The following is a 24,086-nucleotide window of genomic DNA, read 5'->3' as shown; positions in this document are numbered from 1 at the left end:
AAAAGCAAAGCAACAACCCCAATACTGCCACATAACAACGTGTGTGTGTGTGTGTGCAATTTTACATTATTAATCTGCAATCCTAGTTACTTTTTCTATAAACTAGTTATCATATGTAGTTGCAATATAACAAGTCCTTCTCTATTTGAGGTTCTCTCTCTTCTTCATCTTTTTGTCTCTTACTGATTCCCCGTTCTTCTGGGAAATGCTGCTGATGTCTTACTTTAACTGAACTCTTGCGCTTCTAGAAAAATAAAATATAGTACACCTACAAATACTCATTCACATCTTCACTCACCCGACAGAAGGCGGTGACCAATGGCAGCAGTGCAGCAGCAATACCATGTTCATCCATATGTGAGCAGTCCTGAAGATAAAAATAGAAGCGGATTTCACCCATAGACATCAAAACATTTGAAAAACACAATTTATGGAGGTAAACGGTGATAACATAATCAACAACAATCATAAACTAAACCAAAACATCATATTTTCCACTTCCTTATTGCAGCACTACAATCCGAGAAACACGGGTAAACACTCTGTATCTGATTCCTTGAAAGAAAACATTCCTGTGTTTTACCTGCAGGGTGCAGTTCATCATGCGGACGATGTAGTCAAACTGTTGGGTGTCTAGAACCGCCCTGTTCTGCAGCACATGCAGGTTGAGCTCCTGAGTCAGACAGACGCGCGCCGCCCGACCTTTCAGGGCCCGTAACACTGCCGGCATTAACTACAGACACACACACACAAGTTAACACACACTCATATACACAATAATAGACTCATTTGAGATCATAAACGCTTTAGCAGAAACAGACACCATAAATCTGGGTTATGTTTAACAGAAAAGCATAAAATAAGAGGTTCACACCTTCTTGGCTTCCAGCATCTTGTTGTCAAATATATACGTGATGCAGTTCCTGACCACCTCTAACCTCCTGGCGCTGTTGGCCAGAACATTCCCGTTTCTGTCCACTATGTCAGCTAGAAGCCAGAGAGATCAAAACATAAAGATTATGAAGATCAGCACAGTATGAAGAGTTTATTTGAATGTTGGATTTGAGCACTGAAGGTGATGTTTGCTACATCAGAATTGCAATCTCACTCAGTGGAGGTCCGGATGGGACCATGCTCTTCAGTTCGGCCTTGACCACAGGTGGCGCTGTTTTGAGTTTCGCCGCTGCATGGTCTATAAAGAGCTGCACGGAGACCTCGTCCAGGTGCGGGAAAGGGGTCTGTGGGAGCCTGGGCTGTGCGCTTTCAGCTGTTCTCTGAACTCGGTGCATGCTTACTGCAGGGTATGGGTTTTCCTGTGAACAAAAAACAAAAAAAAGAAAGAAAAAAAGAAAGAAAAGAAAAATGTGTGTTTAGAGACAAAATAATCACAATAATGGAAAATTGGGATGTACAGATATATTTACATACATTTTCTTGTATTATAATACAAGAAAACTATAATGTACTATAATATTATTTAATATTTTTTAAATAATAGCGCTAAATATCAAACAAGTTTAAAGCAAAACATTCACATTTTAAAACAATCACTGCAAATGTTGCAAATAAATTTAGGCATCACAACACTGTAATCTACCTATGGAAAATTAATTTATATTTTGAGATTTGCTAAAAATAATATTAAACTATTAAATTATTATTGTTTTCCAAGAATAACATTACAGGAATATTCTACACAAAAATGAAAATTCGGTCATTATTTACCCACGTGTCGTTCCAAACCCGTTTGACTATTTTTTCTGCAGAAAATAATAGTAGATAAATCTGAAGAATGTTGATTGCTTTCAGTTCCAATTGACTTCTATTGTATTTCTAGCCATAAAATAGAAGTCAATAGGAACCAAAACTGTTTGGTTACCAAACTCTTCAAAATATCTTATTTTGGTTTCACAGAAGAGAGCAAGCAATACATGTTTGGAGCAACATGAGTAAATGATGAAAGATTTCTATTTTTGGGTGAACTGTCCCTTTAAGTGAGAGTTAGACAACAGAAAAAAAAAAAAAAAAAGTTTAATAACCTTCATTGTTCTGATTTATAGCACTGATATCACTTATTTTAGTTAAAAATAAAAGTATGCTATTGAAAATAACAATAAAAAAGTGCCAGGATCTGCACTTGTATTTTAAACACTCCTTTTTAGCCTCAATTTGATTTTAATGATGTGACAACATATCATGTGAGACAGCAGATAAGACACTTGAAATAAACCTACATTTTTGAAAAGATGATCTGCCAGCTCCTTAATATGCTTCATCACTTTATGAGGATCTCCTATCTCCTGTCGAATGCGCTCCACCTGATTGGCTATGAGCTACGGTGAACAGAAATAAAAGAGATAAGACCAGAAAGCTTAAAAAAAACACACAATGTCTATGTTCTATTTATTGGCTGTCAGCTATACCCATCCTTCACTGGTGACTTACATCGTCAAACAGGTCTGTGGCTCGGTATGGAGGACCCCGCTCAGACACGAACCCAGCAAATGCCATGCCGTCCAGCACCTTCATCAGGAAGTCATCCTCAGTTAGTGCTCTCTGCCCCAAAAATGCAGCCTTGAGAGAAAACAACACGCTTTAGAAGTCTGTTTATGTGCATAATTTCAGCATGTGTGTCTGAAACTGATTTTTAGGGCTCCTTAGTACCTTATGGAAACATATGGCAGGCTCAGGGTGGATTCGAATTATATGCAGACACCATCGATAGCCCTGAAGGAGATGTGCGAAGAGCCACAGGAAGACCGCACGGATCTCTTTGTCCTGCGAATCAATCACACTCTCGTAAAACAAATGTCACATCCACCAGGGTCAATAAAAAAAAACATTAACATTCCTAGATGTGATGTCAGACACAGGCAGTCACTCGAGGAAAAGGGAAAAGCATATTTATACATATAAAAGAGATTTACAAAGAATTTTACCTGAATTTTAAGTGTGGATGGTTGAACGGAAGGTGGAGGAAAAGCATGATCAGCCACTTCCAGCTCTGGATCAAGAACTTCATCACACAAAACATACATAAATATTAAGATTACAGTACTTGATTGCTCTAGTCACTGATGCTGACAAATGTTCTTTTCTAGAAAAAATTACCCAAGTGATCAATACAAATAATGACGAATTCAAATATGTGCTCTGACATCAATTCTTTGCACATGATTCAACACATGAAATGAATTTTGGTCATATGTGGCTTCCAATATGATTATTTTGTTGCAAGTCAGAATTTTTTTCAAAGACATGCTGAACGAACGAAGTTTGAGTTTGAAGCAGATCTGGATTCAATGTTATTTTAGTATTATTTATATAGCATTTTAAATGAAGCTCATATTTTTTAGTTTTCATTTTCACTTTTAGATTTTAGCTATTTTGTTATGTGCTTTAACATTTATTTTTGTTTGTTTTTCAATATTTCTATTTAGTTTGAATTTATTTGGTAACACTTTACAATAAGGTTTCATTAGTTAATGTACTGTATTAACTAACATAAAACAATGAACAATACTTTTATTACAGTATTGATTAATCTTGATGATCATTGATAGTTCATGTTAATTCACAGTGCATTAACTAATGCTGACAAGCACAAATTTTGATTTTAATAATGCATTAGTAAGTGTTGAAAATACCGAACTAAGATGAATAAATGCTGTAGAAGTATGGATCATGCTTAAATTATGTTAACTAAAGTAGTTAACTAATGGACCTTATTGTAAAGTGTTGCCATTTATTTTATTATTATTTTATTTATTTATTAGGTTTTTCATCTAATATTTGTCAAGCCACAAAAACCAATGTTACTTTTTTGGTTTGCTTTCGTTACATTTTTGCATTTAAACATTAAATATGTTCTGACTGACTGCGCCTGTCACTTCATGCAGTAAATCACTTTCAGTGACTTTTTTATTTTTTTTACTGAGACTCTCCAATTCCCACAAAAAAAAAAAAAAATTTTTTACATCAAAAAAAAAAAAAAGATAATTAAAAAATCACATCTGCACACACGAGCGCTTCTGTAATTACAGCAAGCTGCTGTCCGGAGCTGGAGATAATAACACAACTCACTTAGCTAATTGAAAAGGTTCAGGATTAGGCACAGGACATAAACTACAGACTGCAGTTGCCTACACAACTATCGGAAGCATCTTTAACCTTCGGATAAAGAGCACTGAGGATCAGGAAAGAGAAAAAGAAATGCTGTGTTTTCCAGGCAATTAAACAAATGAAATGGCTTTATTACTGAGGCATGGCCATTTGTTTTCTCAGCCATGATTCTCATCTCTCTCCCTGAGGGGACGCGTTATGTGAGCCCTGCTCGTTTAAACACGCATATGCAACCTCAACCTCTGCCACTTCTGCCGTTTCAGAGAGACAGCAGAGTGTCTGTGGGACTCTGGGCTTGTTTGCAGGGGGGCAAAATGTGAATGCCACACAGATGGACCTTTCTGTGCTGATTTAGATCTAAACTAAACAAACACAGACAGACAACCGGACACTTTTAAGTATGAGCACAGAACAGAAAACCCTTTTCACGGTCATTTTCCTGAAAAGAAAAATAACTTCCTTGCAGAAAAGATCTAGGCATGAAAGTGACTCATTACACATACTGTAAATTTAAAAGGAAGTTTGCAAATTGTTAACATTAAACCGGAATTAATGTGACAATCCTACTTGGAATTGTTTATTTGTCAAAGCCTGAATAAAGGTGTGTTGAAGGGAAAAATTACATTGTAAATCAACTAATATATCAAAGAAAAAAGGTACTGATTAACCATACGCAAATGTTTTTTTTCCTGTTTGACATTTTTGAATTATTATTATCATTTTTTTTTTTTTTATAAATACATATTTTTTTATTTGTTGGTTGGTTGGTGTTGTAATTGTTGTTCTACTGATTTTTTAATTAAAAGTTCACAGATTTTTTTTGATCGGTATATTAAAAAAAATACATTATATAATTTAACACATTTTTAAAAAATTATAAAACATTCACTGATATCAGCTGATAGCCAGTGTGCATCACCACACAAAAAACTTTATCATGCTATTCCTGGTTTGGACAATCTGTAACAATTCCCTTTTAGAAATTAGTAGTGAAGTGTTTTATGGATTCTCTTTTTTTCTTGTGAACTAAAACAATATAAAATATTGCCCTATAATTTCAACTACGGTACTTTAAACCACTATAGAAGCTGTCAGTAAAATCAGTATCAGCACTATAATCTTACTCACAGTACAGTGAGTGTAATTTAAACAAGGAAGTACGCACGGTTGAGTAATGTGTGCCGAGAATCATTTAATTACTGCTGGCACAAACCCTCATTACAATAAATATTTATTTCATGTGTTTTTATAGCCCCAATCCATCCATTAAACCTGCAACACTTCCTCAGTCTGCGGTTTGTCAAATTATCTTTAAAAACTTCATATTAACCATCTTGATCTCTGCCAGTTATTAACACTGGCATACACCCAACCTAACAGGTAAAATGTGTTACCATGGAGATGACGGTCTGTGTGTGATGAAGAAGCGGCTCGGGCAGCAGGGATATGTGGACACACTCCGGAATGGTGACCGTCCCTCCGTCCAGGTCTGCAATGATTACGTCGAGCTGTGAATAAAACACAGGCGCATGGGTAAATATGGTGGACCATTGTTGTTATTGTTGTTTTTTGTGGGATGATGAAGTATTAATAACATATTTCAAAAACAGGAAACCGAGAGACTCTTTTAGTCAAGACTAAACTGGTTAACTCTGATGCACATCAGACCCGATTCAACCTTTTCTGACAAAAAAAAAAAAAAAAAGTTCATGAATGAGACCTAACATTCTTTGCAAGTGTCTTTTGTTTAAAAATTCTGCGTTGGGGTCCAAACGAAGTGACCTCAGGTCAAGTACCATTCCCTGGTATCAAGTCTTGTATCATCTGAACTCAAGTCATCACATGTAAATGTTCAAGGATGTTCAACTTTTCCTTGTAAACTAAGCTAAACAAGATAATAACAGTCTAGTAGGTGTCATTTTTTATAATAAAAGCTTATTATTACAGCATTTTGCAGCACAAAAACAGCAGCTGATATTTGTTCAACAAGATAAACATCAGAAAAAAGGGTCAGGAATTTCCCATTAAAAGGATTTTATCAACACAAGACAGAAACTGAAAGAAAATCTGGTAAAATGCAACCCTATCACATGACCTTTGATACAAATCTATGAAAATTAAGCGTTTGGCCACAACCCTCAAATCCAGATAACATAACACAACCAAACATATAATCAGGGAGAATAGCTAAATTAATAGACGTGCTCACTTTTAAAAAAGGACAAAAACTAGTTGACATGCACCGAGATGAAGCAAATCAGGTGTATGAGGGCACATCTGTTCTAGCATCTGATCCCATGTTGTGCATTGCATGGAACGCTGTATGTGGATACACTTGTTTCTGCTTGCACCATATGCCACATATCTGATCAAACCTTATCTCAAAAGTATCAAACTCCTGATGTGTGTTGCATTATGTTCCCGGCTCACGGCATCAAATAAAAAAAAAGACATCTCACCAGCTCCTGGGTCTCCGAGCGGAAGTGTGAGTTGACTCCGATGATGAAGGGCGTCGGAGTGCTGAGCACCTCCAGCAGCTTTCCCGGTAAGATGGGAACATACGTAAAACTGGAGAGAGGGGAAATAAAGACATGGAGGAGGTTGAGATGATGATAAAATTAGGAGGAATGGGAACAATTAATGGAAAAACAGAACTGGAATGATCTCTCCAAAAAATAATAAAGGGGATGTAATAAGTCTTGATTTTAATTGGTGTAATTTTTTAACTCTAATGCTTTTGTATTTAGCATTTTTATTTTAAAAGTAGACAACAATACACAACAACAGCAACTATTATTATGATTAATATTATTATTATTACAGTAGCATTGGCAAATAAAATAACTCTTTTTAAAATAATAAATGATAATATATTATAATAATAGTTAGTAGTAGTAGTAATAACAACAATGAAAAAATAAAAATCAATATCCTTTAGAATAATTATTGCTATCATTTAAAATAACTCATTTTATAAAAAATGATGCTACTAATAATTATTATAATAGTTAATAATATTAATAACAATGAAAACTAATAACAATAATGATAATCATTTTGTCATTGTTGTTGCTGTTGTTGTTATTAAAAACAATAGTGATAATAATTATATTTTTTATAATAAGAAACAACAATAAGATTAAGTTGCTGATATCATTATTATTATTGTTATTATTAAAGTAACAATGACAAAATAATAATTATTTTATAATAATAAATAATATATCACAATAAAAGTTATTAGCAGTAGTAGTAGTAATAGCAATGAAAAACAATAAAAATAATAAGTATTCATAAAAATAAATATTGTTATAACTAATAATAATAATAATAACAACAACAACTAATTTTATAATAACACATAATACTACTAATTATTATAATGGTTAATAATATTAATAACAATGAAAAATAACTAATGTTGTTGTTATAATTAATACTAATAATAATATCAAATTTTATTTTATAATAAGAAATGACAACAACAACAACAAGTTGCTTTTGTTATTTTTTTATTATTATTATATTATTATTAAATTGTTAATTGTTATTCATTATTATAAAATAAACCAGGAATGTGCATTTCACCTTTTATTTCAATTTATTCAAAACTTTTTTAAAACCAGCTATGGCAGGAAAAACAAGCAGTCATTACGAAGCAATCAAATTCGGCACCAACAAACGATCCCTCTTCACCTGTACTTGAGAGGGAACATGATGGCCAGCAGAGCTCTGCAGGCGTCCGTTAGACGCTGGTAACTGCTGGAGAGGAACAGGATCTTGTGCTCCGTCAGAGCAGCGCAAAACAGACAGAGAACATTCACGATTCCTGCAAAGACAGAGCGAGAGGTCAGCTGAGCCTAAAAATATCAGCCCCACTTCCTCTGTTATTTATTTAACAACACAAGGTGGAGATTACACCGACCACATCTGACACTTGACACCAAATGTTGCTGTTTTAATGAAGCTGATTTGCTGTTTAGCACTTAAGCCTGCTGCTGATTGTCTTACCAAGCTGTCTGAAAAGCTGGGCCACGCTGCAGCCGCTCACAGGCAGGGAGTCGTTTATGGGCGTCTGGATAACCTGCCTGTCGCCCGCGCCGAGCGTTATGGTCCTCTGTAGAGACAGAAAGAAGAGTGAGAAAAGATAGATACAGATAAAGGGGAAGGGGAAGAAAGATCGTAAGATGATAAGAGAAAATGAGAATTAGATCATCTTTAAAGAAAAAAACTCCATCCAACACCACCACAACGGCATTATGAGAAAAATTAATGTGTGCACGGCAGGCTGGTCATGTGGTGAGCTAAAGACAGAAGGTTAATTAGAAGAAAAAAATTCAGCATTTTCATATGTATTTCCTGTTATAAACAAGTCACCTTTACGATCAATGTTTTTTTTTTTTTTTTTTTTTTTTTTGAAAGTTACAGATGAAAAAGTTGAAATTATTCAGGTTGAGGATTAATATTTGCAGCTAAGATCATCAGAAAGAATCTCAGAATCACAAAGTATTAATTTCCAGGAGTATAAGGTGAATAATAAAATGTTTTGCATTATAAATATAAGGTACTGTCATACAAAAATGTTATAATAATTGCAAATGCCATGACAAACATTGTCAAACATTAGCTGGAAATAATAAGACCGTAAACATTCATTAAGCCAGCAGGCAATCAGCAGGGTGAAATCATTCACGTTGTTCAGTTATAATAAGTCCAAAATCTCCCACACAACCCAATGTTTACTGTTGTTTATGCCCATTTTAGGACAGTTAATTCAGGCAGAGGTGAGGTCAGTAAGTGTCAAGAAACCAGTCCTTTTAGAGTAAAAGTCACATCAGTACAGGAAGTAAAAGAGGTGGCTGTAAAAAGACAGCGGGGTGTGATGTCATCACTTCAAACAGCCACAGCACACAAGGGTTTAACAGCCTTGCATTAGAGCACGTGCACGTTATAGACCGTCGTAAAAAGCTTGCTGTAATGAAACCTCATGACAGGCCCAATCCAAAGTGATAAATATGGAAATGCACAGAAGCGTCATTTGCAATCAGGCATTCATAATGATTAAGATAACCGCAATCACGGTGCACTTGAAGTTCCCTTCCAAATACGGGAATTTTAAGTGAATATAGAAATGCCATGCAATGCGCATTTTTATTCTTCTTTACGGTGTGTCAGTGAGTCAGAATGAAGAACAAAATTTTTGCAAAATATAATATAATATAATATAATAATGCGCATTATAATATATAATATAATATAATATTCTATAATATTTATATATATTAATATAAATTATTTCCAAATATATATAACAGTTTTTAAACATTCTTAATGTTTATATATATTAAAAAATATATTTATTATAATTTTTTTAATATATTTGTGTGTGTTGTGTGTGTTTGTGTGTGTTAAACATACACACTGTGTTAATGTTATTTTAAATGTTAAAAATGTTTAAAACTAAAATATATTTAAAAATATTACAAACTTAAAAAATAACTAAAATACAATAAAATGATCTTTATGTATTAATACTGCATATATTTTGAATTATATTTTATATATATTATTCCTATTTTTTAAATCCTATTTTATATAATATCTTTATCTTTAACATTTTTAAGCTAAAAATAAATATTAATAAATTTATTTATTAATTCATTTAACCTATCAAATTACTAATTTTCCTTAAAGTATAGCTGTTAAAACAAAACAAAAAATTCAAAGAGGACAAAAAACAATACATTAAATCAATCAGTCTCATTAGCTTATCATCCTGGGCTGCATTTCCCAAAAGCATCGCAAGTCTAAATTAATCACTGAGGCTTAAAAGCCATTGGCATCCACAGCCTTTACGATCAGCTTGAAGCTTACAATGCTTCTGGCAAAACACAGCTCTGATGCTAATGACTGTACGTGTTAGTATTGTGTTTCCAGGCCTCCACAGCCTCGATCTTGAGCTAGTGCAGGAAACTGAAGCACATGCCTCTAACAGACACAGTAACATGAGAGGAGTGATGCTGGAAAACATTTCCATGCTAAGTTTTGATCAGTGATTAAACAACAACTGTTAGTCACATATTGGATCAATTCTGATCATAATTGCTGTGATCTAATTGATTCCCCTGATGCAAAGTTTGTCTTTTGGTGGAGCAAAACAAAGGGGATAGCAAGACTGCCAGTGAGAGAAAGAGCTGAACGAAATCAAACGGGGCGTACCGAGCTCTCCTCTCTGTCGTCCTGGCCCGGCTAGATTAGCACATACAGCAACACAAACCATTAGACACACCAAAATTTAGAGACATTACAAAAAAAGAGAAACAGCAGAAAGCAAACAAGGAAATACATGACAAGTTGCAAAATGACATGACGGTTGTGATGATAAAACAGCTGTGAGGGCAAAGGGTCAGAGGAATATGAAAATATGGCTGTCATATGAACAGGTAGCACCCTTACTGAAACAGAAAGTGAGGCCTGGGAATTTCTGACTTGCATAACTTATTAGATATTACATTGATGATTCTGGTATGACCGTTCGATATGGATTATTTTGCAACTGGGAAAACAAACAGACCCGTTTCACTTGGCATTGCAGTCATGGGTCAAGGACAGTAAACACTGCCCTTCAGGAAGTCCAAAATAATGAAGACTCTACGGATTCTCAGCACGGATCCAGAAAAAAAAAAAATTATTCTCCCCCTTATGCAGATAGATTTCGGACCAAGTCACACCTCTACTGGCTTCCCGACATACAGATACATACAATGCTTTCATAATTGGCTGAGACTTTTATTAAATCCAGGCATGTTTCATATTTTACAGATTGCGTTTTAGCACTCTGTCGGGGAATCTGCATATTTAAGGGAAAGAAAGACTTTTAAATGAAAATTTAAACTTTACATTTAAAATTTAAATACTTAAAAATTAAATTTAAGACCTACTAAGCAATAAATAAATAAATAATACTAAATAAGTATTTTAAAACCAATTTTAAAGGCCAAATTATTGTGAGTAATGAATGGTTATTAGGGCTAAAATTATAAATATTATTAATAAAAAGTCACCTTTTTTTCCCCCAAGTCTTGCAATGAAGTTTGATATCATTATCATGTTTTTCTACCGAACCATAATATGGCCTAAATTATTGCAAGTAGATCATGATATAAATCTTTAAATAACTAAATAACTAAAATACAGCTTTAATATATATATATATATATATATATATATATATCTAATATATATTATAATATATATATATATATATATATATATATAATTTTTTAATTTTTTTTTTATCTTAAATATGCACAGATTGAAGAATGAGAATATAAAATAGGAAGATTATTGTATTATTATATGTATTAACATTTATTTATGATTATTAGAAACATCACATCTTTCTATTTCCAAATTTAATATTAAATAATTAACTTTTTTTAATTATTTGAATATTCTTGTAAACAGTCTTAAATTCTGGACATTGAATTTAAGACATTACTTTAATGACCTTGCAACATAAAGACGCATAACTATATATAGTTCTCATTATTCATTTATAAATAAATTTAGTTTCATTTATTATCAATGACCAAAAAAATCTGTTCTGTTATATTCTCAACTATAGGGTGTTTAAAAAAAACGTAACATCTGCATTTATCTGCATTTCATAAGAGCCTAAAACACAGATAATTCAATCAGAGATTGATTCAAAATAATCCATCATTTAAAAGGTCACAATCAACCTAATGTTCAAATTGAAAGCATTAATATATGTTACACACAAAACACTCCCCTTCCAATGCACAGAAGATAAGCAAAACAATCAAGACGGCACTGAAGCTTTTGCGTGTCATTCATACATGCTGCAGTGTGCTTAGACACCATCTGCCACCGTCCCAGCCCATATGTTCAGTCCATGCCAACCAGACCCAGGACACAAACACCAGCCCCATAAGCCTTTGTGTGTAAGCATGTGTGTGCGCGCTTAAGTGTTTGTTTGTGCACTGTCCCATAAAATATTCAATGAGCAGATGAAAAAAACTGCCACCAAAAAAAAAAAATTTACTGATGCATTTCAGGTGCAACTGATTGAAGCCAAAGAATCAGACAGAAATAAGGCGTATTGTTGATTCTCGTGAACAGCAGTGATTTCAAATGAGAAATGCAAAGCATAGATCGACTGATTTATTGATTGATTGGTTGATTGTCAGGCAGAATCACAAATGGGTTGATTGGTTGAAGCTGCTCAAAGGTAAATGTTACCTGGAAACAACCCAGCAGCCAGTCAGTTAAACTACAAAGAGGGGGGTCATTTATCTGGAACACAAGTGAGTCAGGTTTACACTTCAGGGGAGGGAATCATGTGGTTGTAACACAAAAAAACCGCATGTCAACTTGAGAATATGACAAGACGTGAGCATGATATACAGAAACCAATCATACTTAAAGCGATGGTTCACTAAAAAATTAAACTGTCATTTTATTTCCCCGCAGACTTGGTTTCATAAAACACAAAAGAGAAACTGCCCACTTTTTTTATAATGAAAGTGAATGGGGATTTTACTGTCAAGCTCCAAAAAAAGAATGATTTTCAGAGAATAAATATTTAAATTTAGCTCCATCTTCGGATAAAGTGATCACATGACTTCAGAGGACTCAGAATATAGTGCATGCATCAAATACACCACTTTTATAGTTTTATTTTTTGAGTCATTTTGGAAATTTCTCAACATTAATTGACAAAATACAATATAAAAAATATTTCAGCTAGTTGCCAAGGCAACAGTTATCATTTTCATTTAGGGTACGTTCACACTGTCAGTTTTTTGGGATTGAAAACCAAATTTGCTTACATATGCGAGTCTCGAAATGTCACGTTCACACTGCAACTTACAGTAGCTTCTCAGATACTGTCTGTATGAACGGGAGTCAACGGGAGTCAAGCCCGTATTCCTTACCAGTTACCACAGCAACAGTGACCAAAGTAAAATCAAAGATGGCTACGTCCATAAAACTGAAAGTCTTATCACTTTCTGACACGACAAGAGTCCAATCGAGCCGTGAGTTCATCTGTGAAATCTTTATTAACTGACAGCAGCTTTTATATTTGGGTGGAGAGCGGAGCATTTGAGTCGTGCACAGAACACAAAACTGACGTGAGCGCTTCCCTTCAGAGAAAAACACTGATTTATCCATAGGTAATGAAGGTCTGTGTTAAGGAGAAGACAATTGTTTTCATTAAAAAAAAAAAACATGGTAGACTGTGTGCATTTCTCACCTGAGAGCCTCCGGCTAAAGGGATGATGCAGGTGAGAAGGTTTCCAATCACCGTTTCCATAGGAACGGTGAGGCCATCCACATGAACGGTATAGATGAGACTCAAGCAGTTCTGCAGAGTAAAGAGACACAAGATTGAGTTAATTATTTATTATACACAAAGGTTTTTTTCCTGATACATAAAATAAGTCTTTATTGTGAAGGTCAGAAAAAATAGAAGCTAAACTAATAAAAACATTACTATTGAGCCCTGACTTGTTTTAGATTCTGTCATTTTGTGCAACTTTGTGTGTCTCTCTTACCCTAAAGACCTCTGTGTGGTCTAAGCGGGACACGAGGACCAGGCTTTTAGGAGCGTACAGTTGAGCGGGCTGTAGCACGTCTGGACTCTCATCTTCATCAGCCTCACTGGGCTCTCCTTTCTGTAGCTGAACACACACAACAAATAAAACACCCTCAAACTACACCTAGAATTACTACACTTCAAATCACTCAAACACTAGATGGCCAATTTTAACACAGCAGGAAATCACCCCAACCATCATCACCGTTGTATCCTGTTGTATAATGTCTGCACGTGCTCGGCACAAACCTGCGGGTTCTCCACGGACTCCCAGAAGGTGAAGCAGGCGCAGTAATGCCGCTCAGAGTTGATGTCTGTGAGAACTGACACAAAGAAAGACGGAGGCTTTCTCTCTGGATCCAGCTCCCATCCGCTGGGCTGACAGAACTGAAAGAGACGCCACAAGATTAATCAGATCCTATGAAAACACTGCCAGAATCATTCAATTTTGTTGGATAAATCTCTAAATTCTGGGATATCCTCTGTGTTTGTTTGCGATGGGCTTACCAGCTCAAGGCCTTGAGGAAAGGGGTTATCTTCCCAGTCCTTCTCTGGGAAACGCTGGAGAATCCGGCCTTGACCCTCACTACCTCCTACACATAGGAAAAAAGAGAAACAAAGGATAAATGGACTGAAAACAGCTCATGTAAAGCAAATTTGACATGAGTACTTCCTGACCTATAAACAAGCAGTGCAACTTTTGTTTATGCCTTTGTATTTTAGGCATTGTTAATTAGTCATTTCAAATCAAATTTAATTCCTTAATGTCTCTGTTTGTTTTGTGCATGATTCATCTATGCACATTATTCTGGGTAGAAAAAGCTCTGTTTTTTTATAACCTAACATTAAAATGCCTTTGAAATTACTTAAAACAAAAGTTCAAAAAGAAAACATGATAAAGCAAACTAAACAAACCAACAAAAAATAAAACAAAAAAAATAAACAAACAAATTAAACTGAAAAAAATAATAAAATAAACAACAAAATATTTCAGTTACTTTATACAAGCTGTATGAATTAAAAAATAAAAAATAAAATAAAATATGAAAAAGCACAAAATTACAAAGTAAAAAACTAAAGAGAAACCAACAAAAAGTGAAAAACAAATAAACAATAATAAAACATTTAAGTTTGAAGCTGTGTGAAGTAATAAAATAAAAATAAAATATGATAAAGCACAAAATTATGTAAAGTAAAATAAATGTAAAAAGATGATAAAGCAAACAAAACAAACAAACAAGAAATAAAAAAATCAAACCAACAAAACACTAAACAAAATGTAAAATAAAATAAGAAAAAACAATAAATTATAGAAAACAATCACAAATATGACAAAATAAAAACTAAACAAAAGCTTTCAGCATTTTAAAGTATGAAGCAGGTTAATAAAGTGTAAGTGAGAGTTGAGAATGTCACAACAGGAGAGGAGAGAAAGAACAGCACCTGCCTGGGCTTTCATCAGCTAAACAAAACCATACATAAAACAAACAATGACTGGGACGTCTCCCAAGATACGACACACAAATCGAGAAACACACACACAAATTAAATCATCTTGCAGGGCTGGATGCTCTAATGTGCAGGGCTGACAGCACTCCAAAAGACCATCATTCAGGAATTCTGCCTCTTTGAACATCTTATTAGATAATGTACACAACCGCATACACACACACACACACACGACTGACTGAGCTGAACACAAGGATGGTTTGTGTCAGTTAGAGAGTGCTCTTATTGCACAGAGGAATCATGGGATTTGAGCCTGAGTTCATTTAGATAGCTGTCCCACTTCACCCAGAATAAATGCGTTAGTGACCGCACGATGACCAGCAGGACAAGACTTTAGGTGTCAAACCGAAGTCTTATTCAAGAAAAGCCCTCCTTTTGAGTAAAGGACAAAGGTCAAAGTTTAAAAATGCACACTTTTTTTAAGCCTTGGGTCCCATGCTTTGAACAATTTTCTGAAAAACTTGAACTAAACATAGAATTTCCCATTCTTTGACCCTAAATTTTAACTGTTTAAAATTCTGTTACAAGTGTATTTCCCTTAATTTCCCATTAAAGTGTGGAAAATATAATCATAAAACAACACTTAAATTAAAAAATAAAATAAAATAAACACAAGTTACAAAATGAAATAAAATGTAAAATTATAAATTTCTCACACCTACTTTGTGAAAAATATTTTAACATTAATAATAATACTTTTTTTATTATTAGAATAATTTCTCAAACCTTCTTTGTGAAGATTATTTCGTGTGTGCAGGTTTGCACGTATAAAAAGTCTACTCACTACGGGGGAGTGAGTGATGTGGTGCACATGGCTGATGGGGTTAAAATAAATGGAGGTGTGAACAGCCACGCCTTCCTCCTTGCATCAGTTCGGGCTCATGAAGAGTGTCATGTTTACTCGAGAGCAATCCAGGTGAGCCATAAATAAATGATGCATTGTTGGAAATAAAATAAAGGTTGGTACGTGCAGCCTGGGTGTCATCAAACAAGTCTGGATTTGGAATAAAACCTCTCCCTAAACAAACCTACTAGCCACTGAAAGTTAGACAACAAATATCAACAGAAACTCAAACACTGATGCAGATGACTTCACGGGACAAGTAAATAGTAGTAATTTTATTCATAATATATATTTTTTTTAATCCTATACATTCTGACCAATTAATTCCTTGCATTTTTCAATGAATTATCATTTTACAGACAAAACAAAAAGCCATTTCCAGCTAAAGAAATGCAAAAACAGAATGCTGAATACAGAACTTAAATTTTAACTTCCATTACTTTGTATTAATTTCGACTAACTTTACATGAAATTATGGGAAAATAATATATAGATAAGGATAAAATAAAAAATTCATTATTTAAATAAAATTAATAATAAAAAAACAATTTACTTAAAAAAAAAACAATTTACTTAAAAACATTCCAAACCTGTATGACTTACTTTCTTCTGTGGAACACATATTTTTTTTTTTTTTTTTTTTTTTTTTTTTTTTCACCTTATTCAGGTTTTTCAAGAACATTCATTTATTTATTTCCTATTCAGGTTTTTCAAGAAAGTTAATTTTTTTGGTGAAAATCTAGTGGATATGGGTAGTGATAGTACTTTTTTGGTATATTTTGAAGGTTAAAGACTCAGGGTGCAAATTAGATCCTATTCACAACACTGTACGTGGTCAAAATTAGCCTGCTGTGAAAATGATCTTTGGATGGCACTGGCCAGGAGTTCTTTGTCTCCAGAGAAAAAGATAAAGATTAAGACGGCATGTGCAGAGGGAGTGTACCAACTTCAGGTAATATTCATAAACAGTTCTGGCCACGCTGCCACTCTACACTCAACCCCCATTTAGTGAAACTGACATGTTATCGCTGCAAGGTAAGAGCGTAGAGTCAGGATTAGTTTCGTTTTCTCTTACAAAACAGGAAAAAAAAAAATCAAGACAAGCGTTATCTTAGAATGAGAGTGAAAACGACTAGATGAGTAAAGTAGAAAAAGAGACATCCGAGCACAAACAGACACAGCCTTCTTCAAACACTAATTCACTCATGCCGATTCCAGCATTCCATGACATTCAGAACTCAGAACATTCAGAACTCAGAACTCCGGTGCTCCCAGATATCAGCTGAATCAGCACAAGGCAGGAATTCTCCCAAGGGGGACACTGTGAAAGTTATCAACAAATACACATGCATTTAGGACATTTAAAGCCAAAATGCAAAAGTAGGAATGCTGCACGCAAGGCTTTGTACAAATCAGAGGAGAATTCCCACAAAACAAAAAGCTTGGAATCAAAACAAGCGAGTTAAGGACAAACCCACAGCCAGCTGGGAGTCTAAGAACCTTCTAAAATCCGACAAAGAAAAATGGGGTCAGTGGGATTTTATGGAGGCCACAGAAGCCGTCAAGGTTTCTCAATGATCTACCAATCCAATCCACCTTGTTTGCAGGACCAGAATACCAAAAACCAAGCACCTAAGATTTTGGCTCTTGAATGGGGTCGTACGGTACATGGACATGGGGAATGCGCTTGGATAATCCCACAAGAAGGATCTGGACATACGAAACCCGGACAAGGCCTGCTTGTTCAGATTGAAGGCAATGCTCAGCTGTTAGTGAATCAAAAGTTAAATCTGCTTTGGGTTTTTTTATTTATCGCCACAGAAGAGCATAGTGAACTTATTACAGGGACAAACCCCCAAAGCAACCTGGGGTTAAGTGCCACACTCAGGGGCTCTCACTTGCAGGAATTAAACCAGCCCTGACCTTTTACCCCTACACCATTTAATGAGGCCTCTAAAGAACTTAAATAATCCACTAAAATCTGTTTATAGGTGAGAGTTCAAACAAATGAATGGGTCTGAACTATGCAAACTGGCCCTGGCACACAACAAAGCTCTCAAATCACATTTATGCAATTTGAATATGTACACATTCACATTTTGCAAGTCAACATTTTTTACAAGACATGTTATTTGTCAAATGCCGTAATTACCATCACATTCAATTACCATTATATATGTGTGTGTGTGTGTGTGTGTGTGTGTGTGTGTGTGTGTGTGTGTGTGTGTGTGCATAACAACAATAACAGAGTTTATCGCAGTGTGACAAGCCCTATTCTGTGGTCTAGGGAGGGATGAAAATCATAAGAGTTTGATTTGACAAATAATGACAATTTTTATATTTGTTCCAACCATTCCTTAAATACATTGATATTCATTACCCATCAGCTTTGTTAAATGGTGTTAAGGTTTGACAAGGCCTCCCTACTACCTGAATGATCACATTTCAAGCCACTTCTGCTTTACCTGGCTCTACTATGACTCACTAGAATGTCTGGTTATTAATAGGGAAATTTTACTCTCTCCTTCATGCAGGATCTGAGAGAGACACCACGAGACAGTCACAACGCCCTGCTAGTCAGTCTGAAGCAGGTGAAGTGAAACCGAAGGCAGGTGACCGACTGCAGCAGTCACTCTGGGTCAGAAATCACAAGATCCCATCAAACAAAGCTCAATGAGGAAACTAATGCATGGATGCCAACAACGTGGCATTCATGTATCAATCACAGAGATGACGACTAAACTACGTGGTCAGGCCATGAGTAATACCGACTTCCTTAATATGCAGAAAACGCATTCTTAAGCAACTGCGCCTGTGCACCACAGGAATTCACTATCATGCTTGTGTAAGATGCAGACATGCCACATGGTTGCGACTGTCTGTTAGCGCGTGTGGGTGGGGTGGCAAAAAAACAAAACAAGTATGTTGGTTTGCAAAGAGAACGGACTGAATCATATTATAACAGTTCTCAGTCGTGCAAAGAATGTGCCGCCGTAACCCGCCAATCTTTCACGAATTAACTACAGTCTAGTCTTAAAGATTGCTTCTGTAGAAGCTTGAAGTGGATTCTAGAGAAAAGCTTGGCAGCGTGTCAAAACCAGAAGACCGCAACCAGCTCCTATGCTCACGCCCCACGTTGTCAAAACAGCTTGTCGCCATGGCTGCCAGGACCTGAGAGGCCACAGTTAAGCGTGTCAGGCAGAACAACACAAGCTAGGTGGGCAGACACAGGAAGTTGTCAACCACCATCTATAGCAGTGGTTCTCAACTGTTAGGTCGTGACCCAAAAATAAATTATGGGTCTGAAAAAAAAAAAAAAAAAATGAAAAGAAAAGAAAAGAAAGCTACATGTAAAAAATAAACATAAGACTGAACATGATTAAAAATACTGATGATTATAAAAATAAATAAATAATTAAGAGCATGAAGTGTGTGTTGTATATCAATACATACCTTTACATGATTGTATCAAAACAGCCCTAAAAGCGTCAATGACGGATATGAGTTTTATGCAATCTAACCTGTCAAACATGACATTTGAATTGCAATGTATTTACTTACATAATTATATGCATCATCCGCTTTGTTGTATTTGATAATAATACAGGAAATATTGTGAAACATTATTACAATTTAAAATAATATTATTGTCAATGCTGAAAATGGTTGCACTGTTTAATATTTTTGCAGCATTTTATATTTAGTTTAGGTGAACATCAGATGATTGGAAAGTAGGGATGTAACGATTATCTGCGAGCCGGTTGAAAATCGATACAAATATGTGACGATTCAAATCGGTTGAGATGCCAAACAAATTGCGATATAGTTGGAGTAGGAGTTTATATGAATGTATCTCTAAGGGGAACTTACTGTCTTTAGAAAAGTTTACGTGGTATTTTATTTTCTCCTTTTACCTTTTCATAGTACCAGAACTAATTGTGGAACTACCCCCTTTTTTGCCGTTTTCACACCGCCGGAACTGGGTACGATTTTAGTAACGGACTGCCTTTTTCGAGAACCGCTCCGGAGCAGGGTCTAACCAGCACAACTGGTACTACCCATGATTTAAGTAGACATTGATTGGCCAAACGTGTACGAAAACGCCCTCACCCGCCATGATTTAAAAAGCCATGTAAACATACTGTAAACATTGTGTCAACTTATTTCGCAAGTATGATGAACAGCGACAGACGGACGCTGAAGTGCAGGCACATGTAGCAAATGTAGCACTGCCAGATGTCGTTGGAGAATCTTAGTCCTCCTTTCCATTCTTTCAGTCGCTTTACGTATACATCGACATTCCATGTTCATTATTGTGAAACCCGTGAGACACAACAAAAACACAGCTCGATCACAGGTTCGTTTTTAGTACCAGTGTTAACGTTGTTCTTCTTTGTTTTCGTTGTTGAACGCCGCGCACAAATGATGTCGCTGTCGACCGGCTTACGTCACTTCCTAGTACACACTGTGGGTGCGAACGCAACCCTTTAAATGGTACTGGGAAATAGTTCATGCACAATTGTCCCGGTACTTTAGTACTGTACATTTAGTTCTGGAACTAAAGTTGTACGAAAGCCCCTATTATAGTAGTGTTCATAAAAGCAGTTCTGCTTTGTTTACAGCAGTAACCCAGGAAACACTATATTATAGCTGTTCCTGATCGCCACCTACTGGCAGAGAGTGAATCTACGTCTCATTCAGAGCTTCTGCTGTTTCATTCAGATGTGTTTTATGTAGTATAGTTTCACAAAACTAAAGTCAGACCATTCTGTTTTTGCTTCAAATTTTAAAAAAAATTGGCTCAATGCACCTTGTACTACTTCAGACCCAAACACTTGGGCGATGGTCATTCAGAGCAGACTTGCACTGAGAGAACTGCATCTGCCAAAATCTGCTGTTGCTCGGGGATACCGTGAGTGCAGTTTTCTTTTCTTTCTGTGCAGAAAAGCTCTTCAATAAACTCACATCCTTCCTGCACGCCAGCAACCACCCGTCCCACAACCGCATTCAGCCCGGGCTGCTTTTTCAATAGAGGAAATACCCAAGGGCTCAAGACAATTTACACACTTTTTTTAGAGAGAGCACTAGTTTTTTTTAAAAAAAAAACAACACTTTATTACTTCTAGAAATACAAAGTGCCTTTCTGGTGGTGTTCAAAATGGAAAAAAAAAAAAAAAAAAAAAAAGCATAGTTTTATGAACTACAACGTTTCAGATTAGCTTTCTCAGCGACAATGATGTCAGCAACGTGTGAAACCGTGGTGGACCTCGTGTCTGAGTTCTATGCAAAAGATGTGCGGTTTTGATATTTTAAGTCAGGCACTTTGGTTTTCAATGGACAAGTACTGGTCTTTCCAAAAACTCTTAAAGAGCTTATGGGCTTCAAATTAATGTCACAGCATGAGACATAAACCGAGTTTTATTCAGATCACAGATTAACACTCTCACACACACTGATACAGAGGCATTAACCGCTGCGTTAACAAGGATTAAGGCTGGGCGAGACACATTGCAATGATTTTAATCAGCTTTTTATTTAGCCATTAAGTTTCCTAAATGCCACATCAGTAGACTGGCTTCCACTCTGCCACCCTCACTCTCATGTGACAGACAATTATAAGAGTGTTAAGTGTGAATTTGTTACTTGTCAGCATAAGCATTGCAGTTTTCTAAATTTGCTTTGCAAGAATGGCTGTTTGGTCCAAATTATGAATAAATAATTGAAAAATTTAAATATTGCCAAAATGTAAACACATACTGCATATTTTTAGCCAAGCCCTAACAAGAATATGCACACACTTCACAGCTAATATATATTTTGTATTATTATATTATTATTATTACTACATATTTTTACATTACATTACATATTCTTTATTGTTTTATTGAAGAAACCTTTATATCAAACATTTAGGGTTTAGTTTTTACATTTAGTTTAATATTTAAATGTAATTATTTTAAGGTTTTTACTATATTTAACCTTATTAAATGGCATTGAATTTTCTAAATTTACTTAATAAAAAATAATGGATAAAAAAAAATTAAACAACACTTAAATAAGAAAATACTTTAAATATTGACAAAATGCTAACAAATATTATTTTTTTTTTTTAGACAAGCCACAACAAGGATATGAGCAAGTTTTACAACAAATATTATATGTTGAATATAATTTTTGTGTTTTTTAAAAATAGCGTGGGAAAACAAACCTTCAATTATTTCTAACAAGGTTTTTACTGTATTTTATCTTATTTTATTGCATTAAATATTCAAAATTTAGTATGCAACAATGGCTGATTGGTCAAAATAATGGATAATTAAAATTTGAATAAAATATTTTAACAGTCCAAATGCTAACAAGCATATGCACACGTTTATGCTTACCTCATAGACACCCCTTCTCTCTCACACACTTAAATATATTTAACTAACCTCCGCCGAACATCTACTAAGAGATAAGCAGGTACGCTTTAGGTACCTTGTACACCTAGTTGTATCAATAATTAAACATTGCAAAGGACTAAAGCTCAGCCTGTGACAAATATTCTGCACTAAATGCGAAAAGCAAACTAAAAGTGCGCACTTGGACTCCTTTTGCTTACATAACTCTGGCGTCATTGGTTAGGCATTCCACCTCAGCAGAAATTCCAAGCCTTCTGACAAGGTTTGGAAATCATATGGGAAGTAGTAGTGAAATTAGCATCAGGGTTCATCAGTTCCCCTCCGCCACGGCTAGGAGAGAGTAACCAATAGATGTGAGGCTGGGACCGATGTTTAGATCGAGTAAACAGATTATTAGCACTGGGAATTCAGAAATATATTGTTACCGTGAAATAAAATTAATCATACCGTAAAACAGAATTTTGGTCACACTGCCCACCCCGATATTGCAAAATACACAGTGTTTCAAAAGTACAGCCACAAAACATTATACATGCTAACTTGAGACTAGTGACAACACTAGTTATGCAAAGTTTTCCACAATTTTGACCACATAGCTTGAAATGTCTTGCCCCATAGACTTCCACATTAAGCACCTAACATGTTTTCAACTAAACTGAAATTAGTGTGTGGGGGGGGGGTGAACTATCCCTTTATATTAAATAAAAAAACTAAAATTAATAATTTTGCATTTATTATTATTATTATTATTAATAATAATAAATAATAAAAAATGAATAACATTGACATTATGATTAAATGATATTGTAATTATTGTTAATAATAATAATATTTATAATATTATATATATATAGCCAGTAAATTGATGAACCAAAATAACCTATGATGAAGGGAAAACCCCTAAAAGAGAACCTGAAAATCCTACTAGTCACATGAAAGCTATATTCCTCATTTACACCAAGCCAACCAATTATCTCGGTTTTTCTGAAATTGTTTTTTTTTTTTACTTTCACCCACGGACCAATCAGCTTCCGCCAACTCTCTACAAATCAGGTCATGGTGGGCTGCAGCTGAAACCAAAATTAAGACAGGAAGAGTGGGAGTCCAGACTATAATTCACTCCTCCGTGTCTGATTACCAACAGCCTCAATGCCAAAGACCCCTGAATATAATCTGGTGGGTCAGCATTGAAGAAAAAATAATAGAGGATATAGAAGAATTACTCCCTGCAAACCCCATAGGCATGTGGAGTACAAGATCTTCAGTCTCCACCCGAGGGTTTTGGAAGGGGAGAGGGCCGCATTCCCAAAATACCAGGGAAGACCATGAAAGGTTTGCAGTAGTGTTGTCACGGTGCCAAAATTTCAGTATTCGGTACCAATACCAGTGAAAATCCACGGTTCTCTGTACCAATTTCGGTACCAAAGCAAACCACAAAAACATGCTAATTGAAAAATTTTACTATACTTTCATTTAATCCAAACGGTGTACATATTTAATTTTAAAGGGATTTTGAATTTTAAAGCCAAGAATAACAATTAATTTAGCTAAAAAATAATAATAAAAAAAGCCCAGAACTGCTTTTCTG

The 24,086-nt window shown here is 35.1% G+C and overlaps 1 protein-coding gene across 1 annotated transcript in view; it reads right to left on the bottom strand.

The window, feature by feature from the left end:
• Positions 1–24,086, bottom strand: part of LOC109063865 (myotubularin-related protein 5-like) — a 48,302-nt gene that overhangs the window by 16,389 nt on the left and 7,827 nt on the right. The window contains exons 2-19 of the mRNA XM_042749362.1: positions 14,252–14,337; positions 13,994–14,131; positions 13,704–13,829; positions 13,403–13,513; positions 12,388–12,441; positions 10,342–10,371; positions 8,134–8,239; positions 7,819–7,951; positions 6,582–6,690; positions 5,517–5,630; positions 2,940–3,017; positions 2,665–2,778; positions 2,446–2,574; positions 2,235–2,333; positions 1,109–1,313; positions 875–987; positions 584–733; positions 299–367 (exon numbers count right to left, since the gene is read on the bottom strand). Coding sequence (XP_042605296.1) covers positions 299–367; positions 584–733; positions 875–987; positions 1,109–1,313; positions 2,235–2,333; positions 2,446–2,574; positions 2,665–2,778; positions 2,940–3,017; positions 5,517–5,630; positions 6,582–6,690; positions 7,819–7,951; positions 8,134–8,239; positions 10,342–10,371; positions 12,388–12,441; positions 13,403–13,513; positions 13,704–13,829; positions 13,994–14,131; positions 14,252–14,337 — 1,964 coding nt within the window. The remainder of the gene's footprint in view (positions 1–298; positions 368–583; positions 734–874; positions 988–1,108; positions 1,314–2,234; positions 2,334–2,445; positions 2,575–2,664; positions 2,779–2,939; positions 3,018–5,516; positions 5,631–6,581; positions 6,691–7,818; positions 7,952–8,133; positions 8,240–10,341; positions 10,372–12,387; positions 12,442–13,402; positions 13,514–13,703; positions 13,830–13,993; positions 14,132–14,251; positions 14,338–24,086) is intronic.

This window comes from Cyprinus carpio, chromosome A4, assembly GCF_018340385.1.
Source record: "Cyprinus carpio isolate SPL01 chromosome A4, ASM1834038v1, whole genome shotgun sequence".
Taxonomy (NCBI): domain Eukaryota; kingdom Metazoa; phylum Chordata; class Actinopteri; order Cypriniformes; family Cyprinidae; genus Cyprinus; species Cyprinus carpio.
The sequence above is the reverse complement of the archived record's forward strand: the minus strand, read 5'-3'. Positions and strand labels throughout refer to the sequence as shown.